The sequence below is a fragment of the Prinia subflava genome, chromosome 1 (genome assembly GCF_021018805.1).
Source record: "Prinia subflava isolate CZ2003 ecotype Zambia chromosome 1, Cam_Psub_1.2, whole genome shotgun sequence".
NCBI lineage: Eukaryota > Metazoa > Chordata > Aves > Passeriformes > Cisticolidae > Prinia > Prinia subflava.
In genome coordinates this window covers 150,936,676-150,957,928 of record NC_086247.1, presented here as the reverse complement: position 1 = coordinate 150,957,928, position 21,253 = coordinate 150,936,676, and the positions used below count along the sequence as shown (strand labels likewise).

Genomic DNA, 21,253 nt, shown 5'->3' with positions numbered 1-21,253 from the left:
GCCTCTTTGAGCAGGCTGGGGAGAAGATCAGCTCTTGCTGTGTGCAAATGCAGCATGAGTCAGTCAGCAGCCCTTCCCACAGGTTGTGGCTTCTGGGCAACATAAAACGAAAGTGCTGGATAAATCTGTCACTGGGAAAATGAGTTTTTATCAGTCTTCTGTGGAAGACACCCGCAGGAATCTCAATGTAAATCTCTTCCTGCTGCAGTGCTGGTGGTAGCCCAGGTAATAGCACCAAAGTTCCTTAAAGGAGGATTTGGAGGTCTCAAGGTTTCATAATTGATGGATTGAGGCAAATCTAAGCCCACATTTTTTGCTGGATGCACTGTCCCAACTCCATAACTAATTCCAGGAGCTGCATCACTGACCAGGATTGCACGGGATGTCTTCAATATATCTTTAAGCTGACTTAAATATGTCTTGGTGCCCTGCCCCAAACCTTCCACACCACAGGAAAGTGCAGAGTTTATGGGTAGGAGGGAGGAACGTGGGCTGTGTCTGTACAGAGGGCAGGTCACACAGGGGTAGGACCTTTAAAAGGTCCCTTCCAACTCAAACAATTTCATGGTCAGGTCTTGTGATGGAGATTCTTGTGACTGGGGCAGTGAGACTCCAGTATTCCCAGTCCAGCTGTGGAAGGTGGGATATCAACCACTCAAGTGCTCCTTTGTACTTCTTTGGTCTAAACCCTTCCTGAACCCAAATCCTAAACCCGTAACAAACCATATCCCTAGTAAAGAAGGCAAGGGAGGCTTGTGTTGGCATTTCTGTGGAGTCGATTGCCTTTTTTTGTAGAGTTTTGTTGCATTCACAGGAGTCTGATCATACATGTTGGGTGTCTGTGTACCTCAAAAACTCAGACCAATTCCTGTCCAACTAAGCTGCTCATATTGAGCTTGAGAAATTCATCAGCTGGTCCAGACTGACAGGCTTCTGGAGTTATGAATGAGCAGAGTTGCTGCCACTGAGGAGAATGACATATATATATATATTTAGTGCAGATTCAGCTCAGTGAACTATATTTTTATAGGTGGGTCATAAAACTGATGTAGTGACCCGTTGGCCCACCTAAAAAATGAAGAGAAGGATGTTTTCCTCAGGGCTAACATCACCCAAAAGTAAAATGTGCTACTGGGCACAAGGAAAAAGCCTGGCAAGGTTGTTTCTCAGTCTTGTTCCCACCCTTGTGGCCCTTCTCTTTGTCTTTTCCTCTTGAAAATTCCCAAGCAGGTCTAAGACAGGCCCCATCCTCAAGCAAACCTCTACAATAATCAAGATTAAATTTTGTTATTGACTACGAGGAATTTGCAGAGAAGCACAAACGTGTTGGGGTCCAAGGGCTTGTCAGGAGGGGTCAAGAGCCCAATGGCTGGAGGCAGAGCCCTTCCCAGTGTTCATCCATTGGAAGCACATGTGGAAAGGGAGGGATTTTCATGGGAAAAGCAAAGGGCACACGCCTGATGCAGCTCTAAAGAGAGGAGCAAGGGAGGAGCCACTTGAGTAGATGTGCCATCCACAAAATCAAGGGAAAAGCCATCTCACTGCCACATCTCCTGTGGACATGAGCAGAGCAAGATCCCCGAGGAAAGACAAGGAAATAACCTGTAAATGAGCCTGGGGAAGAAGAGAAGGTAGAAAAAGCAGTGGTGGGATTCAGCTTTTCCTCTTGAAAGTGCCTGTTCTAAAAATAGCCCTGTTAGTCTTTCAGCAGCGACACATCGTGAGGTCTGCTCTTTATGAAAGAAAATAAATTCTAGAGGTGTAATGGCTCATCTCTGCCCTGTGTCTGTCATCTAAAGGGTAAGATACCTTACATCAAAGAGGATTTTATTCCCCAGCATTAAACTAGCCTGTCTGAGGCTGAATTTAATCAATCAGGTAGGTGAAGACCCATTACCAAGTGCTGCATGGAATAAAGTCTCCCAAAAGCCAGGAAGGGCTGTTTCCCACATGTGCCACAGTCAAAGAGGATCAATGGAATCATCCACAATCAAACTGCACCTCTCACAGAAATATCTGCTTTAAACTTACCCACTTTAGGCAACAGTAGCAAGCCCAAGCAGTGGGAAAATGTAATTATTTAATTTTAAGGACAGGACAGTGTATCCAACTCTGTTCCAGTGAAGAACATTCCTGTGCCACAGGGGATCCCTGGCTGCAAGATATTACTGCCATGCACTCAAAAATGGTGCACAAAAAAGGTCTTTTCTCCCGGTAAAACCAAAAATTCCAGGAGTGGTAGGAACTGCTCAAATAAGCAAGTATCCCTCGGCAAGCAGAAAAGGATTGATCTTCTACAGATCCTGCAGAGAAGAAGTTGTCAAAATCCAGCTGCTGCCCATGTGCATGGAGAAATAAAACCATGGAATCATTGAGGCTGGAAAGACCTTGGAGATGATCGGATCCAACCTCTAACCATGATCCACCTCAGCTTTGTGACATCCACCACCACCTTCAGGGAGGAATTAGGGCCAGAGACCGCCACAAAATTTATGTTTGCCAGTACTGGGAGATGAGGGGATGGATTTGGATCTGCAATTTCTGCTGCCACAGCCTGAGTTCAGCACAGCTTTCTGTCCGTACAGCAGTAGCTCTGCAAAGTGAGGCTGGAAATCCCTTCCTGAGAGTCTCTGCTGGGCAGAAATCGCACTGTTTGTGAGCCTTCCCTCGTCCTGTGAAGCTTTGCAGTCACTTGTGCTGTGCTGCAGCCTCCTGCCTCTGCCTTGAGTTCAGTGCAGCCACCCAGAAGTGATCCCCTGGTGCTCAACCCCCAAAGGAAATCCTTCTTTTACAGGCAGGGGGTTGAGATGCACCAAATCCACTCCCTTAAACCTCGTGTCCCACCTGGGAGCTGCTGGATTGGGGCCAAACACTGACAGAGTGAATCCACAGAGGAATTCCCTCACACACAGACTGCAGGCTCACCACGCAGGCACTCAGGATTTGGGGGAATGGAAGGAGGGCTGGCAATGCCACGCAGCCACGTGCACACAAAATCAGGGAGAAACTAAACGTGTGGTGATGCCATGGGGATGAGGCTGCTGCATCCCCAGCCTCTGCCAGCTCAGCCCTGTGCCACCCTCCCTCCCTGGCATTGCCTGAAGTCACACACAGAATATTCTGAGCTGGAAGGGAGTTCTCTCCCTGCTCTGCCTCCTTCCACCATCAGCACCCTGCTGAAATTCTGCATGGGGCCAGCTTGTTTTTAGCCCCACGAGGTTTAACACACTCTGAGGGTGTCCAGCAACCTCCCAGAAATGGCTTTAAAATAATTAGTGATTGAAAGTGGTTTGAAAAGGCAAAATGGTTTTAATTAAAGCAAAAGTAACAAACTGTGCAAAACAAAAGAATAAAAGCACAGTGCAGGGATGTCCCTTGCACCTGTTAAGATACCCCAAAAATGCCCTGAGAATCTCTGTGCTCTCTCTTAAGTATTTAAGGATCAAAGAGGGTTTTTTTGGCTTGCTGCTCAATGGAAAAGAGCTACACGTTTTGAGGAACAGGTCAAGGGTCCAACAGGTGCTTCTGTCTTGGTGCTGGGCTAATTACAGTGTGAGCAGCAGAGAAGTCTCAGGTTCTTCTTCCTTAAAAGTCCAGGGGTGAAACTGAAACTCTTTTCCTAATATGGAAACATTTGCTTGGGTGTGGAGGTGCACTGCAACACCACCCCTCAGCAAGTCTGTGTTGCTGCTGTGCCTCACGGGAGGGAGCTGATGGGCACAAAAGTTGATTATCAGGAGCCCATCAGGGTCCCCAGTGCCACACCCTGATGAGTTTAGAGGAGGGCTGAGCGTGGGGACAGTCCCTCCCAAAACAGGTGGCATCCTCTCCTCTTGACCAGTGTTTCACAGCAAATGCTTCCAGCAGGAGAGGGGTAGAGGGGGAAATGGGGTCTTGTCACTGGTGCAAATTATTGCCCTGAATTAAACATTCTACACGTGCAGGACACCAGGGAAGTGCCACAGTCAGGGAGTGAGAGCAAACACTTGCCCCAGAAAGGGCAGGGTATCACCCAGGCAGAGCCACTGAAAGCAACAGGGCAACTGCTGATCCAATATCTCGAGGGTGTGTAATGATGCAGTGGGTGCAAAGTGTCAGAAATTTCCATTTGTATTTATTTCTTTGCTAAGAGAACTGTTCCCATCACCTGTGCTGCAGTGAAATCTCCACACAGCAAGTTACTGTGTTTAATTATTCATTTCCTGAAGGTAAACAATTCAACTTCCCTTTTCAAATCTCTCCCATTCCAGAGCAATAAAAGCTGTGCATGCTTTTGTGTGCTTACCCTGCTTCTCCTGACTATCCTTTATTTTAAAAATACATGTCGTAGCTCTTCTTTTCCTAAAGAGAAGCAACTTTTTGTAGACTTGGTTTTTCATCATAGAATTCATTCCATAAGGAGTTGAGGTGCTTGTCTTAGTTTGAAAAGACAGGTGTCTGCCAGGGAAAAGCCAGAGCTTCCCTTGGAATGGAGAATGTAAACCCTCTCCCTCCAAATTAGTATCATTTTAAAATTATGGAGCTTTAAGGCAAAGGTATGGGAATAGAAATAACAGTTCTTTAATAGGAATATTGAAAATGTAGTAGTACAAAAATGGCAAATCAACAAAAAAAGAAAAATATTGTCAGAGTCAGAATACCACCTGTTGGTCAGGGTGCTGGGAGCAGCCCAGTCAGGCCCTCCTGCAGTGACAGATGTGGCTCTGTGGGAGCAGAGATGATCCTGGAGAAGGGTGGAGTTTCCTCTGAAGCTCCAGTGGTGCTGGGATGGGTCTGCTCTTCCTCTGGGAATGCAGAGCACACAGGCTGTGCTGGGCTCTGAATGCCAGGGTTTATCCAGGTGGGAATGCAGTGCACACAGGCTGTGCTGGGCTCTGAATGCCAGGGTTTATCCAGGTGGGAATGCAGTGCACACAGGCTGTGCTGGGCTCTGAATGCCAGGGTTTATCCAGGTGGGAATGCAGTGCACACAGGCTGTGCTGGGCTCTGAATGCCAGGGTTTATCCAGGTGGGAATGCAGAGCACACAGGCTGTGCTGGGCTCTGAATGCCAGGGTTTATCCAGGTGGGAATGCAGTGCACACAGGCTGTGCTGGGCTCTGAATGCCAGGGTTTATCCAGGTGGGAATGCTGGGCTCCTCCCCTGGGTGCAGCATCTCCCATGGATGATGGAATTGGATCAGCCCTGCAGTGAGCCTGGATGGCCCATGGACAGCAGAGATCCCCTGGAGGGAGGATGGGTCCTGGAAGGGATAAAGAACCCTGCCCCACCTGGTTTTAAGATCTGGTCCATTAACAAAAGACACCTGCCCCCTCGCCCCAGAGTTTTAAGATAAATGAAAAAAAAAAAACTCTTCAAACGGTTTCAACAGATGGGAATAGAATACATCTTGCATTTTGTAAGATATTTGCAACCCAAGATAGTGCTGCAAAAAGCAATCCCAGAGATACACCCAGAGAAAGGTCACTGGTAATCTGGTGGAAATTTCTTTCCTGTGGGAACATGCGGCACTTCACACTGTTCATTTCTTCTCTTCCAGGTGGGCTGCAAAGCCATGATGGTTTTCTTCCAGTACTGTGTCATGGCCAACTTCTTCTGGCTGCTGGTGGAGGGGCTGTACCTCCACACCCTGCTGGTCATCTCCTTCTTCTCGGAGAGGAAATACTTCTGGTGGTACATCCTGATCGGCTGGGGTACGCACCTCCTCCAGGGGGGATCCTGCTTGCCATTTTTATAAAAATTTACCACAGATACCTGGGGACTCAGGTGGGGCAGAGAGGTTTGTAGACAGCACCCACCCCCCCTAAGTCCCAAGAAGGATTTGGGGCAGCTGGTGGATGAGAGAGGCTGGACAGGAGTTCAAAACGTGCCCAAAAACCCAACTGTGTCCTGTATCTGTGCTAAATTCCTGCTGTGTCCTGGGCTGCATCAAAAGAAACGTGACCAGCAGCTCGAGGGATGTGATTCTGTCCCTCTGCTCTCCTCACCTGAGATTCCACTGCAGAGATGCATCCAGCCATGGGGTCCCCAAAATAAGAAGGATGTGGAGTGGTTGGAGCAACTCCAGAGGAGGTCACGGAGCTGCTCCGAGGGCTGGAGCACCTCTGGGAGAGCTGGGAATGTTCACCTGGAGAAGGGAAAGATCCAGGGAGAGCTCAGAGCCCCTGGCAGGGCCTGAAGGGGCTCCAGGAGAGCTGGAGAGGGACTGGGGACAAGGGATGGAGTGACAGGACACAGGGAATGGCTTTAAACTGACAGAGAGTAGATTCAGATTGGATATTGGGAAGGAATTCTTTGATCCTGACTGGGATTCTGTGTTTGGTATCATGCTTTGACCTTAAACTGTAAGGATGGATCCCAGCAAAGCAGAACTGCTGGACTGAACCAGACACTGAATTCAGGCCAGCCAGCTGCCCTGAGATGTTCCATCACCTGTGTGCTAGTGCTGATAACCTTCTGCTCCACTGCCCTGCTGATTCCTCCAGCCTTAATGCAAATCCAGTCTCAAACACATCAAATAAAATGAAACTAAAATCATATAATGAAAATAAAATAAAATAAAGATATAAAATAAAGATATAAAATAAAATAAAATAAAATAAAATAAAATAAAATAAAATAAAATACAAGCAAAATAAAATACAATACAAATTAAAAATAAATAAATAAATAAATTTTTAAAAAATGGTAAGGAAGAGAAAATTAAGCTCTTCACAAAGTAACTCACAACTGAATTGCTGACTTATGCAAATTAATCCTACCAGATCAACTTATTTCATTTCTCCAGAAAGGAAACAGAGATCTTTTTTCCCCTTTCATACCATTTAGTCAAAGATTTATATTTAAGTAAGCAAATAACTTTCTGCTGCCTGCTCTCAGTAGATGAAACTGAGAAATAAAAAGAGCAGGGAAGACTCTTGAGAAGAAAAGGTAAAATAAAATTGTGCCATATCCAGGGACACTCCTGGGCTCGGGATTTGATCAATTATCCATGGGGTAACTTCCATTGAAAGTGACAGGAGCTACACTCAGCCTCACACTGCAAAGGAGAGATGATTCTCCAGGCGGAAGGAGGGATGATGGGAGAAGGTCTTGTTTCTGTTACTCAGGTCAGACCTTCTTTAAACTCACCTTGTGCTCCAGATATTCTTTATTTCAGCCCTGGAGAGCTGGAAGGTTTGAAAGAAAAATGCTCAAGGGTAATGATTTATATCAAAGGAAATTTCTTGCACTCCTGATGTGCCCTGAGGTTGCTTGGGTACAGAAGGGCAATTCCAGGGCTTGAGGGAACTTCTGGCCTTTCAGTCATCCATCATTTGCCAGAGTATCAGGGATGGATCTGGAAGGGATTACTCATGAATTAATAAATTGGATGCACTAATTGCAGTTTTTACTGATTTCAGTATAATTGCACTTGGGAATCACTGGTAATAAAGTGCACACAATTTGTGAGTAACACAGAGCAAAGAGACGTGTCCTTCCTGGAGTATTTCCAACCCAAATCCAGTCAAAAACGAGAGAGAGAAAAGAGCCAGCACAAGGATGGGACAAGACCACCCTAATCTGGAAGATCATGGAGTGAGGAGCACAGGCAGCTTCACCTGTCCAGCTACAGACAGCTGTGTGTGAGCTTGGCACTCCAGGCTCCCTTACAGGGCAAATGAGTCCAGGGATATTTCATATTTATTGTTCTAATGCAAACATTTAATGTAGCTGGATGCCCTGTGTGTGCGAAGCATGTAATTCTGCCCCTTGATGCTAAAGAGAGCCTGTGGTGACCTCCTCAGACACAGCTCTCCTCACTGTAGGTGTCCAAGTGATCCCTGCTCCTTGCATATCACCACTGGGAGCTTTTCCTGGGCACTGCAGCAGGAATATCAATGTGCTGGGAGCAGTTCCAGACACCTGATCCTGCGTGGCCACAGGGAGGGAAAGGCAACGTTGCCTGTTTAGCACGTGAGGGTTGAAAATGTGTTTTCCCACCCCTGAGGGAAGGTATCCCCTGAGTCACTCAGGAGAGATGGAGAGAGAAGGAGAACAGCCCTGAGAAATGAGGCAGATTTAAAATAATCTAGTAATAAAATCAGGTAACCATTTGTTCATGATTTCTGACAGCAGCACCATCTCTTCTCTCCTCAGGTGCCCCCTCCGTGTTCATCACTGCCTGGACCATTGTCAGGATCTACTTTTTCGACGTTGGGTAAGCCTGTGCTCTCAGCTGTCTTTCCTTTGTGAATCTGCTTTCCTTTATGGCCAAGGAAAGCCCTGCAGCCTCAGCAGCCCCAAGCCCAGCAGCAGTGGCACCTCTCCCCTGCCTCCAGCAACCAGGAAACGCTCCAAGGTGTCTCTGAAATGTCATTTTAGGCCAATCACTCGCCCTCTTCACTTCCCAGTGCCTCGGTCAGGATATTTGCAGGGAATCTGAGCAGACCATGATGGTTTCACTCAGCCCCATGCTCAGAGCAGAGCTTTGCACCCTGCAGAATTGACACTGAACATGCAGCGGGGAATTAATAAACACACCCAATTCTCCCCCACAGGAAAAGGCTAAAAAAATTTTTTCTCTCTCAAGCAGATTTTAGAATCTATTCTTCATCCCTTCTAACCTAGCAGCAGCCTTTGATATTTTGTATGAGAAGCAGATAGAATGCAGCTAAGAAAAATGAGGCAGATACCGGAGTTATCCAAGGATACATGCAAGTAAAGAGGACTTGATCCTGAAATCCTCATTCTCGCTTTTATTCAAGCAGTCAGACTGCAATAATTGGAAAGGGTTTCATAGGAAAATACCACAGAGAGATGCAGAATCAAGTGCTTATTCTGTCCTCAGTGAGCATTCCCTCATTTCTTGCATTTGTATCCTGGAGTTAAATCCATTCTCCCCCTCCAAACGTGTCCTGATTTGCCCTTTTTTCAGTACGAGAAGCTGCTCAGATTCCTCACTGCATTTTTGACTTATAGTCACGCCAGCACATTTCCTGAGGGCTACTCACTTCCTTTATGGTCTCACTCTATCTGCATAAAACTGACCTTATTTACTCTGTTAATAAATAGCCTCTACAATGAGACAGAGACAGGAGGATTTAACCATTCTGGACACCAGGTTTTCTTAGTATATATTCCCATTCAGCTCCAACAATTCTTAATAAAAATACAGAATTCTTTGCATTTTCTGTGGGCTTTAAAGCCCTACATTTTTGTGCTGAGTAAAACAGAGCATGAATTTACAGAATATATTAATACACAACACAGATTCTTTTTCACTACCTGCAGAGAAAAATGACAGGAAATTAATCCAGAATAAATAAACCCCAATTAGGTAAGATTGGTTAAACAACACTAAGCATTTATTTAAACATTCTAACTCCAAATGAAAGTGACCTTCACTCAGACTGTCTCAATTTATTTCAAAAATGAAGTGTACTAGACATAATTAGGGCCACTTAAATTCTAGATGGAAGGGCAGCATACACCTAACTGGAAGCATCTGTGTGTGAGCAATTTGCTCCATCTCCCTGCAGAGTTAGGGCAGATTTAGTCACTGTAGTCCACTGAGTGCAATTTTTATCATCCTAAAGTTGATGTTTAAAATAGGTCTCAGGAACTGTGCCCTAAAAGTGCCTCTCTTCATCTCCTGCTGCCTTCACTGCCAACCTTTGGAATTAGAGGAGCTGAATCTGGGTGAAGTTGTCTACAGCAGGCTCCACTGATCTATTCTTACATGAAAGCAGCCCAATTTCCATCAATGCTTTCCTAAAAACGCACCTTCTACCACCTGAGTGTTCAGATAAATGTGCCCCAAGCCATCTCAGTCATTTCCACATCAGTCCTTTCCTCTCCTTTCCTCGCTGGCTTTAAAATGCAGTCCCAGGTGAGCGGTGTTCTGTCCAGACAGCTCTGGCCTTGGGATGAGATAAATCCCACCCTGGACCCCATGGATTTTTTAACTCAATCCATAGTTCGGCTGCAACTGACTGGATTTAGTGGGACCAATCCCACCACTGGCTGCTACTTTTTTTCAGAAGGATGTGATGGTTTGGGGTTGTTTTATTTGGGGTTTTTTGGGTTTGGGTTTTTTTTGTTGTTTGTTTGGTTTGGTTTTTTGGGGCAGTTGGGTTTTGTGGCTGTTGTTGTTGTTGTTTTTGGGTTTCTTTTCTGCTTGTGCCAATTGCTCTGTGCTTACCAAACCCCCTCCATCCAGGATGGTGGAGAGCACTGGAGCCCTGATGAATCTTTTCATAGATTTTGATCGATTTTCATGGTTTTGATAGAATTTCCCTGCAGCAGAGCTCAGTGTAGGAGAAATTAAGAAAATCACCATCCTCCCCCACATTCCCCCTGCCTAACATCAACCAGGTCATTCCATGGCCAAGGGGGAAAAAAATTGGCATTACATCTGGGACATCTGGTATCTACCAGTGCTCACAGCCACTGCAAAGCAAGTTTTGGCCCTTCCCAGTCCATGCACATGAGGTTTAAACCTCTTCACACAACCCAGCCTGGCAAAACTTAGCCTTTAGGGAAAGCTGAGAGGGTGACAGACCTGCTTGCTTGCTGTGCTTGTTGTTTTAAGTCTGGCTTTGTTTCTTTTTAGGTGCTGGGAGGAAATAGTGGAATCCCCATTCTGGTGGATCATTAAAACTCCTATTTTGGTGTCTATTTTGGTAAAGTATCAGCACATTCTGCTGGCTGAAAAGCCATCTTTAGTCCTAACTGGGGAGGGGTAAAGGGGTGTTGAGAAGTGTCCCGTAAATGCCCGTGGAAAATGCACTGCCAGGTAAAATCCCACAGTACTTTGAGCATTTGCTCTAAGATGAGGAAATTCCTCCTCGAGATAAACACCCTCAGCTGCAGCACTGGCCGTGGGAGGAGTTTGAGTGACCAGGTGTGCTGGTTTGAAAGCAAAACCAGTGAGACTCCAAGTCAGATATACAATTTAATAGAGAGAAAACAAACAACAAGAAAGGTAAAAATAAAATTAAATAAGATAAATGCAACAGTACAAAGGACCATTGACAGAGTCAGAATGCAAACCTGACACCCTGTTGCTCAGGGTGTTGGAAGCAGCCCGCAGTGAGTCCTCCCAGAGTGACAGATGTGGCTCTGTTGGAGTAGAGATGATCCTCAGGAAAGGGTCCAGTCATCCTCTGGGAATCCAGTGGGAACAGCTCCCTTGGTGTTTGGGATTGCTGTTTTATCCCATGGAAAGGCTTTGGCTGCTCCCGCTGGGTGGAGCATCTCCCAATGGGATGAGGTGATGTTATCAGTCCTGTGAGAGCCTTCAATGGCCCATTCACAGGGGATGTCCCTCGGAGGAGGATGGGTGCAGGAAGAGATAAGGAGGCCCTGCCTTATCTGGTGTTATCAGGTGTCCCATTAACAGAAGGGATCTGCCCTCTTTCCACCCCTAGAGTTACAAGAGATAAAGAACAATATCTCCCAACCGGCTTCAACAGATGAAAATGGAATGCACATTTTTGGTTACATTTCTCAACCCAAGACACCGGGCCACCAGGGTGGAGCTCACTTGGTGCAGCTTTGACCACCTCCATCTCCTTGGTGGAGCGGCCACAGGAGGTCAAGGAATGTGGCTGGACACCCAGGAAAGGCTCATTTTGCCTCAGGAATCTGTGAATGCCTGAATTCCATCAGATGCCCTATGCTAGGAGTGGGTTTGTTTCTCCCAGCTGGCCAGGATGATTTGTTCAGTTGTAGATGTCAACACTACAAATTCACCTGAGATGAGCCCTACCATGAATTTCCACTTAGATAAAACGGGAGCAGATTAATTCCCTCAGGAATTTGCCTCTTGCATCCAGTACAGATTTGCATTCCAGCTGCGTATTTTTGGAGTAGGTTCTAGAGGAGCTTGGCTAATTTCCAGAAAAATCAACAGAAGTGTTTTATTTTAATTCTCTGGATATGATCAATCCTGGCCATAGAAACCAGGACACTTCTCAGGAACTCTGGGTCCTTCCGTACTTGTTGAACATTGCTCTGTTGGGCATGGATCCAAACCTTAAAATCAAATGAACTGGAGTTAAACTTAGAGTTTTCTTAAATGAAGTCAAGGATGTGGGAAGGGAAGCAAAAAAATTCCAACAAGCCAAATCAAATCAAATCAATCTCTTTTAAACAGAAATCTTTCCTTAGACATTCTTCTTATTCCATGTACATCATGACCTTTACAAGAAGACTTTTGTGTGTTTGTTTGTTTGTTTTTTTCTGTAGCATTTATCATGCAGGGATTCCAGACTGAAGGTTTCAATAATGACATCTTGCTCTGTTTACCTCTCTGGAAAGAAATACAATACTTAGATGACACATCTCCAAGTATTTATATCATCCTGGGAAGCTACAGATACTATTTTCTCTTTCCTGAGATAAGCTGTTAGTCAAAAACCACACCCTTTTATTCTCCTTGGATCAATGAGTCTGTATTTTCTCTTGGCCAATAAATCTTTTCCTCATTGCCAAACAGAATTTACCCATCAGTTCCTGATTTTCCTTCAGCTGATATCCCATAAATCTGTCCTAAAGGAAAGGCATGATAGCCACTGGCTGATGAACAGCAGATTTCTCCAGGGGGTAATTCAACATTTCCTCCAAACCCATGGGAATACAGCTAATATCTCAGTGTAAACAAGAAATTCATATACAAGATCCATAAGATCTTTAAAGTACATGAGATGTATCTTGTGTACAAGGTGTTGAGCACTGGGAACACATTGATTACCTGTGATTATACTCTAGGGATAAAAAAATAATCTAAACAGCTTTTCCAATGTTCTGATTCCTGTATTTTCAGGGATATCCATCTGCCATGGAATTCCAAGGTTACACCAAGCCCATATCTCACACTCCACTCCATATTTGCTCCTGACCACTCCAAGCCAACACACTCAGAATTTAGTTTTTCCCTTCTTGCATTCCTTGCAGCAGCTTACATGTTATCAATGCTCATTAGTGTAATTGATCTAGCTAATACTGGTTTGTACTAATAAATTTCACTTGCCATCAAATCAGACACACAAACTGGGTTTTTTTGAGGAAATAAATACAAACAGAAACTATGATAAATGGATGAGGATAGGTAAGAAGTGATTAAGCGATGCATCATAACCAAGAAATGCAATTAATAACCCATCACTCATAGGCTTTAAAATAGAGTGTCTGTTTGAGAGATGGGCTTCAGTCTGTTTTATTCATCTATTGTTGTGATGAGTGTAGGAATTGCTGGAAGAAATCTTATAATCTATTTTTGCAGGGAATCAGTTTGGCTGGTTTAACACAATCCCTTCCAGCTGCTGAGCTGCTAAAAATCAGAATCATTTGCACATTCACTGACCATGAAAGGATAAAGAGAGGGGTTGTGTGCCAAACTAAAACTGAGCTACGTCCCCAGGAATCTGTCATTGCTTTTCTGTTGTCTGTGTTGCATGAGTAACAGGATGACTCAATGGAGGGGACCTTGAACGAAGCAGATTTGCATTCAGTTCATTCCATCAGGATTTTCCCATTCCTAGCTCTACACCTTTGCTATCAAATAAGCTTCACATTGGTAGAGCACTGTGAGATTTTGAGGTGAAAAGAACCACCTGAAATCTGGGTATCAGCCAGACTGCTCTGGTCTGACATCCCAGGAGGGAACGTTCCCCGCTGCCCTGGTGAGGTCAATCCCCTGCTGCACGAGGTCTCCAGACAGGACATGGCCAACATGATGCCTTGGAATGGTGACCTAAAACAGAGGCTAGACAAGATTAAGAGAATAAAAGTGGGTATTTATTAAAGGCCTTCAATAAATACACCTTGGGCAGTCAGGAGCCTCCGAGGGGCTACACCCAAGATGGAAAATTGTCACAATTTTTTCCTACAGTTCTAAGTTTGGTCCTTTTACATACCAGGGGTTAATCCTCCAATTACAGTTTCAGGTGATGAAGTAATTTACTCCAACTTTTCTCCCCCCAGTTCACTGCTGTTTACATCCCTCAGGGCCTGGGATAGTCAGATGCCCTTGAGTTTCAGGCCCAGAGAGGAATTGTTTGTCTGAATAAAATGGGAGAACAGCAGCTGACAGGCTATGGACTTCAGAGCTATACACTAGAGCAGTACAGGGTCTGAAAAATACAGAAGCTAAAACCCTATGGCTATTTGAATTCTCCTAGAGACAGATGTTTTTAGCTCCTTGAGGGTTCAATACACTCTGAGGGTGTCCAGCACTTCTCAGAATGGCTTAGAATAATTTGTGAGATGGCTTCTCAGGTGTGTTTTGTAAAGGTTTTAATAAAAGAGAAAATAACAAACAATACAGAAACAAAGCAGAAGCCATGCTCAGGCGCAGGGAAACCCTTACACCCAGCTAAGACACCCCAAAAAGCATTTGAGCACCTCTGTGCTCCTTTTTAAGTATACAGTGATCAAGGAGGGACAATTTGCTGCCAATAGAAACAGCTCCAGGTTTTGAGAAACACTTCCAAAGCCCAACCAGTGCCCCTGTGCCGGCCTTGGGCCATCCACGGTGAGAGGGACACAGAAAGTTCCGGCGCTTTTCCATAAAAGCCAGGGGTAAAACTGAAACCCCTTTTCCTTATTCGGAAACGTCTTATCCTGGTCGTGGCGGGGGTGCAGTGCAACACCCAAGGGGACTGAGCAGAAGCTGGAGTGGATCCTGGTGGTGTTTTGGTTTGGTTTCCCTGGCTCAGCGCGCTCGGCAGCCGGCCGCGTCCCAAGGCTCCTTCCCGCGCGCAGCAGGACGACGTGCGGAGCTGTGCTCGATGGGCTTGACATCATCATACTTGGGATGTATGACACGAAGTCCCAAGCAGGCTGATGTCAGGCCCAAGATGCCATCCTGTGTCGGTTTCCCATGTGCTTCCCCCGGGCGGGGCTCTCTGCTCGTGGCTTGCTAAAAGGGCAGCTCGCTCCACAGCAAAAAAAACATTCCAGGGGGAGAAATTCCTCTCTTATGATGGGCTCTTCTCCCTGGAGAAAAATACTCATGTTTTACCCCTCTCTTCCCATCTCGACAGGTGAACTTCATCCTCTTCATCTGCATCATCCGCATCTTAGTCCAGAAGCTGCATTCCCCAGATGTTGGGCACAACGAAACCAGCCAATATTCGTAAGTCCCAGTATTTCCAGCCCTATCCTGTGGTTTTTGGTTTTTGGGAAACTTCAGGGCTGTTTGATGGGTTGTTATTGCGTCTTGGTTCATGATTGCGTCTGTCTGCCCTGATCAAAATCAATTAATTTTAATTGCTTAAAGCAGATTAGAAATCAGGAAGTGGAGCATTTGCTAAAACAGCTGGGCAGGTTTTATGTCAGTTTGTGGCAGGTGAGAGGGATTTCTCCTGGGATTAATGATGAAGAAATGAGAGTAATAATAATGATCATGAAGCCAAATATAATTTTTCTTTGAATATTTAATATTTATTGGATTCTGAAGGCAGAAGGACCTTGATGGAAAACAAGAAGTTGCTCTCTGCAGCCTACAGACTTTTTTCTCCTGGCCCTCAGTTTCAAAGAAGGAGAGATGTAGAAAATTACCGTTCAGTAAGATCTATGACAAATTTTCCTTATCCTAAAAGAGATCTCTAAACAAGATTGGATTAACTCAATATATTTCTCTTCTCTGTTGAGAAGGATCACTGTCTTATAAGTTTTGCTTGACTTAATGCTTTTATTCCAGGGATATGAGGTTGACCTTAATGGGGCTTTATATAATGAACAACATGCAAGAGAGATCAACATCTCTCTCAGTGGCCAAGGCTGGTCTCAGCTGCAGTATTTTAAGAGTGAAAGAAATGTCTATCTGCATGGATTTATTCTGGCTTCGATGCAAACAAAATAAAAGTCCAGACCAGATTATTTTTGACTCTTCCCACTGTTCTGGCTCCACTTTTCAGCTATCCTGAATATTTATTAAACATTTCCTAGGAAAGAATTAAATTAAGAAAGTCCATTGTCTGCACGGTCACTGCTTGTAAATCCTTGTCTTCAGAGGGAGCAGTGCTTTTGGGTACCCTGAAAAATCTCAGTTCATCTTCCTGCAGGATGGAAAACAGTAACAATATGTTCCTTAAATCCTGCCCAGCCACAGCACTGAGACTTTCTATGTGGTGATGGTGAATTATTCATTTAATCTGCCTCGAGAGATTCTCAGATTCATGAAAGGAAATGCCAGGTTTTGACCTTAATTTTCCTGGCAGCAGCCAAAGCCAATTACCTATTTTTTTTTGTCATCAAAACACACCAACATTACCAGACCCTGTGCTTTTTACCACCTCCCCTTCTGGGTTTCCAGCTGGGAATTTTATCTTTGCACCTCAGGTTTGCAGCATAGATTAAATCAGCATATTTAAATATGTTCTAGTACTGAGCAGCATCCTGGCACTGCTGGCTCCTGCTCTCCTCAAAAAAGTGCTGCCAACGTTCATCTGAAGAGTTTGTCTCTTCAGATTGTCTCAGAGGTCATGCTGGGCTTTGGGTTCGGGACACATTTTCCAATGAGGTGGGAGCTGCCAGGAAAGCTCTTTTTGTCTCATAAACAAATGCAGGGCACGTTGGTAAAACACAGAGCTCCCCTCAGTGACCTGCCCAACAGGAGGTTCTGCTGAAGGACAGCTGATCCTGACACCTGCAGTTCCTCGCCTTCCTTCACCACCTGGAAAGATGGCTCAGTTCCAGTAGGGAATGAACCAGCTGCTCACTTCACAGAATCACAAAATCCCACAAGGGTTTGGGTTGGAAGGGACCCTGAAGCTCATTCAGCTTCAATCCCCTGCCACCAGCAGAGTCACCTTCCACTATCCCAGGCTGCTCAGAGCTCCTTCCAACCTGACCTTAAAGTTTTAGGTTCCCAAGCCACACGAGGTGCTTTAGGACACTTCCAAAACATTCATGGACCTGTCACACAGGGCACAGGATCTATGGGACACTTGTCCCCTTGTACAGTGGCACCTGGAAACAAATATTAATTGTCTGAAAACTGAAGATTAGACCCCGCCAAGGCGAGTTCTCAGCGTGGTCCTAAGATTTTTACTTTTAGACAGCAATCTGTGGAACCTTCTGGGGTTTGACTGCAGGACCCAACAGTTCTCAGCAAAAAACTGCTGCTGAAATGTTGAGGGAGCTGGGGGTGTTTATCCTGGAGAAGAGGAGGCTCAGGGTGACCCTACTGCTCTCCACAACTTCCTGAAATGAGGTTGGAGCCAGGCTCTGCTCCCAGGCAGCAAGTGACAGGATGAGAGCAAATGGCCTCAAGCTGTGCCTGGAGAGGTTCAGACTGGTCATCAGGAGGAATTTCTTCACCAAAAGGGTTCTGAAGCATTGGCAGGGGCTGCCCAGGCAGGTTGTGGAGTGCCCATCCCTGGAGGTGGCACTCAGTGCTCTGGGCTGGGGACAGGGTGGGGATCAGTCACAGCTTGGACTCGATGGCCTTGGAGGCCTTTCCCAACCCAAAGGACTCTGTAATTTTCTGTGGGTTCCTCCTGCCAAATCTGAAAGAAATCTGTTTTAAACCAAGAGCATCCTGGGTCTCTCATCTGCATTTCTCCCTCCTTCTGATGTGTATTTTACACTGTTTATTTTCTACAAACACAGCCTGCTGACACGCTGATGGTGTTGTTCAACTCCAAAAGGTCTGAGTTTAGCTGCAGGCTGGAAGTTCAGGTGTGCTGCTGATCCTCTCTTTAATGCTGCAAGACAGGGAGCTGGGCTTTCATGTACTGGAACCTCTAAAAACGAGTTTCCCAAAACAGTTTTCTGGAAATAACAGGGACACGTGCAAGAATGGGACAGCAATATTTCAGGCAAATGGAATTTGTCTCCTGCAACAGAAAACTTGAGCAAAATTCATCCCTCCATTCTGTCCACGTCCGTGGATCAATATTGTCATCAAAGTCCTCTGAGTAACTTTCCCATTATGATTTCAAAGAGCGTGACTGCACTGTTGGTTCCCTCTTGCCCACTCCCAAGGACAGGAGCAGGTTCCATGCAGGTTAATGGACATGTGTTTTCCCAAAATTTCCTGTCACCACATGTATCTGTCAGAGAGGGGAGGTCTAGGATATGCTGGGAATGAAAATAATGAGGGTTTTGAGGTTCCGTGTCTTCCAGAAGATTTAACCAGCTTTAGACAATCCCCCAAGTTCTGCCTCCTGCACAGCCAGACTTGAGCTGCCTGGGAGAAATTATGCTGTGACTGGGTGATGATTTCCCTGAGTGCAGTGTTTAGGTGGTGAAGTCTTTTAAAAATCACAGAGCCCTTGCCTTGATGCCAAAATAACATCTAAAACTCGGTATCTGGTGAAGCTCAGTGCTGGGAGCAAGGGACTGATGCAAATTGGAGGAGGGGGCTCAAGTTTTGTCATTTATGTCCTTTTCATTACCACAGCCCAGCCAGGAGGGAAAATATTGTAATTAAGGCCCCAGTGTTGTCTGCAATGATAAGATAAAGTTTTCTAATCCACTGGAGGTTGCAACCAGCATCTCTGTCAGTGTGGTACACAAAGGTACCACCACATCTCCTCTCTGATGTTCCTCAGAGGCTGGGGAGAGAGGAGAGATCTCTGCAAAGCCATTGTTGATATTCACTGAACTGCCTGGGAAACGAGTGACTTTCCCAGATGTGAGGAGCTGGGGGGATTAGGGCTTGGTGACACCAGCACGGGTCCCAGAGCTGCTGGGAGGGAGGAACAGGGAGCGCTGATGATCACCAGGACAGCGACAGTCCAAGAGGACCCAGAGACTGGATCCCTGTGAGCAGGGATGTGCCTGCCAGTGAGGGATGTGGGAAAGGCAAACCCCTGTAAAGCTCCTCAGCTTCCTGCAGGCTCTGGTTTTGCCTGGGGTGAGCCACAGCCTCCAGTCACAGGCTCAGTGCTGAGCTGTCTCTGGGCCAGGCCCAGGGAGAGCTACGGAGGAGCTCTGGGAGACCCAGGGATGAGCATCCTCTGCACAGAGCTGCCACTGCAGCCTCCCAGGGGGCTCCTGCAGGTGCCAAATAAGTGAGGATGGTCTGAGGGGTCTGAGCCTGATGAGGCTTTGGAGGTGGAGGGGTTGCAGGTGGTAAAATGAATATTTCCAACAGGCCAGCCTTAGCTTTATTTTCTCCAGAAGCCTCTCAGAGAGGGATATGAGTGACACTCACAGGATATGAGTGACCAAGGGAGACAAAACCCCCAAAAGCATCCTTAGACCCTTGATTTCATTTTCTTTCTGCCAACTACTTTTTAGTAATGATTACATTTAATACATTATCATCTCTTCCTAATTAGACCCCTGATTACCCAGCATGAGGCCATTAAGCACTAATGCTGTTCATCCCCCTCCTTTGGAGACATTCATTGTGCAGTGGCCTGTCATTATTCCGAGCTAAACATACCATTTCTCTCCCAGAAGCTGTAATTTTCAGAAATCCCAGGCAAACAGAGACATTGCTAGATGATGATTTAGCTTGTGGAGATGAAAAAAAGATCTCTGGTGGGAGGGGAAGAAGAGAGGATGGAGAAAGAAATACCTCCAGTGGAGCTACTGGGAATAAAAATGTCACATTTTATGGTGTCACCAGGTCTGAAATCACCAGCCATCTGCAGTCCATGGGACAAGGAGAAATAATACATAATATTACATTGCACAGGGCTCAGCTGCAGGATTCCTCAGCCTCTTACCCTCTTCCCTCTCCCCTCATGGCTCATGTTTGTCTTTCCAACAGGAGGCTGGCCAAGTCCACTCTGCTGCTGATCCCTCTCTTTGGCATTCACTACATCATGTTTGCTTTCTTCCCCGACAATTTCAAAGCAGAAGTGAAGCTGGTCTTTGAGCTCGTGGTTGGGTCATTCCAGGTAAGCCCCCACTGGGGTCACCAGGTCTGTCACTAGGTCTGTCACCACGGAGAAATGTAAAGAGCTGGACATGATTTTTTTTTTTCCTGGGCATGCCCCATATTGCTCTTGTACCTTTGGGGAAAACCTACTCACTCCAGTGATGAAAGATAAATTTATATTTTGCCGTCCAGAAGGAGATTCTCTTCCCTCAGTTTAGGAAATGAAAAGAAAATGTTCCTCTGTACATTGCTCCCTCTGTGGTTTTTTCATACTGAAGGGAGAGAAAATCAGCACAAGTTCAGTTTTTGTGTTGTTGATGTGTCCAGGGCCAGGGTGGATGGGGCTTTGAGCAGCAAGTTTCATTCAGTGCTGAATGGTCCACATCCCTGTCTACATCATCATCACTGCACATCTGGCCTCTGGAATTGTTCAGAAACTGTGCAGATGTGGCACTTGGTGACATGGGTCAGTGTGGACTTGGCTGTGCTGGGGGAATGGTTGGGCTGGATGATCTTAGAGGTCTTTTCCAACCTGAACAATTCTGTGATTGTGTGATCTCTCCTTTGAGAGCTGATTGGATCTACGCTCTCTCCTTGTCTGTAGTGCTAAAATCCTGTTTTCTCCTTTCCCCAGGGATTTGTGGTGGCTGTTCTGTACTGCTTTCTCAATGGAGAGGTAAGACAGACCAAGAGTGTTTTTTGGTTAATATTTGCAGCTAGGACAGAACACACGGATGTGGAGGGTGGGTTGAGAAGTGTCCCATTCCTGATCCTGATGTTACAATATTGAGTGGAAACATCCAAATCACATCTCTCTCTCTTTCATTAAAATTGAAAACAATTCAGCAATTTGCCTGACAGCTTTCAGCACATTAATAAAAACAATTAATAAACACATCAGGACTTGTGTGTGCACTGTAGCGTTGCTGCTGAGCCCACACTTTCCTCATGAGACAGCAGCAGCAGAGCTCCTGTGTGGACTTGCACAATCCCTGACCCCAAAGGACCACCTTCAGCAGGGCAGGATAAATCCCATCTAAGCCCTGTTCATGCCTAGTGCCTCCAGGAGCCCTCCCCAGGATCACACCCACTGCCAACACCAGCACAGGCACTGGTGTGATTTAAGCACAGAGCAGTGCAGGTGAACGTGTTTCTGACAGTCTTGACTTTCCCATATTTTAGTCCTGGCATTCTCATCCTTGAGATTGTGCTGTCCCTATGGTTGGTTTGTTTGTTTGGGGTTTTTTTAATTTGTTTGGGGGTTTTTTGGGGTTTTTTTTGTGTGTGGTTTTGGTTTGGGTTTTTTTGGTTTTTTTTGTTTTTTTTTTTTTAACCCAGAGCCCTTTAGATGCAGCTGTTTCATCTAATTCATGCTAAAAATAATAATAAAAAATTACCTAAAAAAGTTACCTAAAAATTTTCACTGGA

The 21,253-nt window shown here is 45.6% G+C and overlaps 1 protein-coding gene across 1 annotated transcript in view; it reads left to right on the top strand.

The window, feature by feature from the left end:
• Nucleotides 1-21,253, top strand: part of LOC134560671 (vasoactive intestinal polypeptide receptor) — a 114,148-nt gene that overhangs the window by 85,318 nt on the left and 7,577 nt on the right. The window contains exons 7-12 of the mRNA XM_063416904.1: nucleotides 5,540-5,693; nucleotides 8,140-8,200; nucleotides 10,595-10,664; nucleotides 15,030-15,121; nucleotides 19,715-19,844; nucleotides 20,460-20,501. Coding sequence (XP_063272974.1) covers nucleotides 5,540-5,693; nucleotides 8,140-8,200; nucleotides 10,595-10,664; nucleotides 15,030-15,121; nucleotides 19,715-19,844; nucleotides 20,460-20,501 — 549 coding nt within the window. The remainder of the gene's footprint in view (nucleotides 1-5,539; nucleotides 5,694-8,139; nucleotides 8,201-10,594; nucleotides 10,665-15,029; nucleotides 15,122-19,714; nucleotides 19,845-20,459; nucleotides 20,502-21,253) is intronic.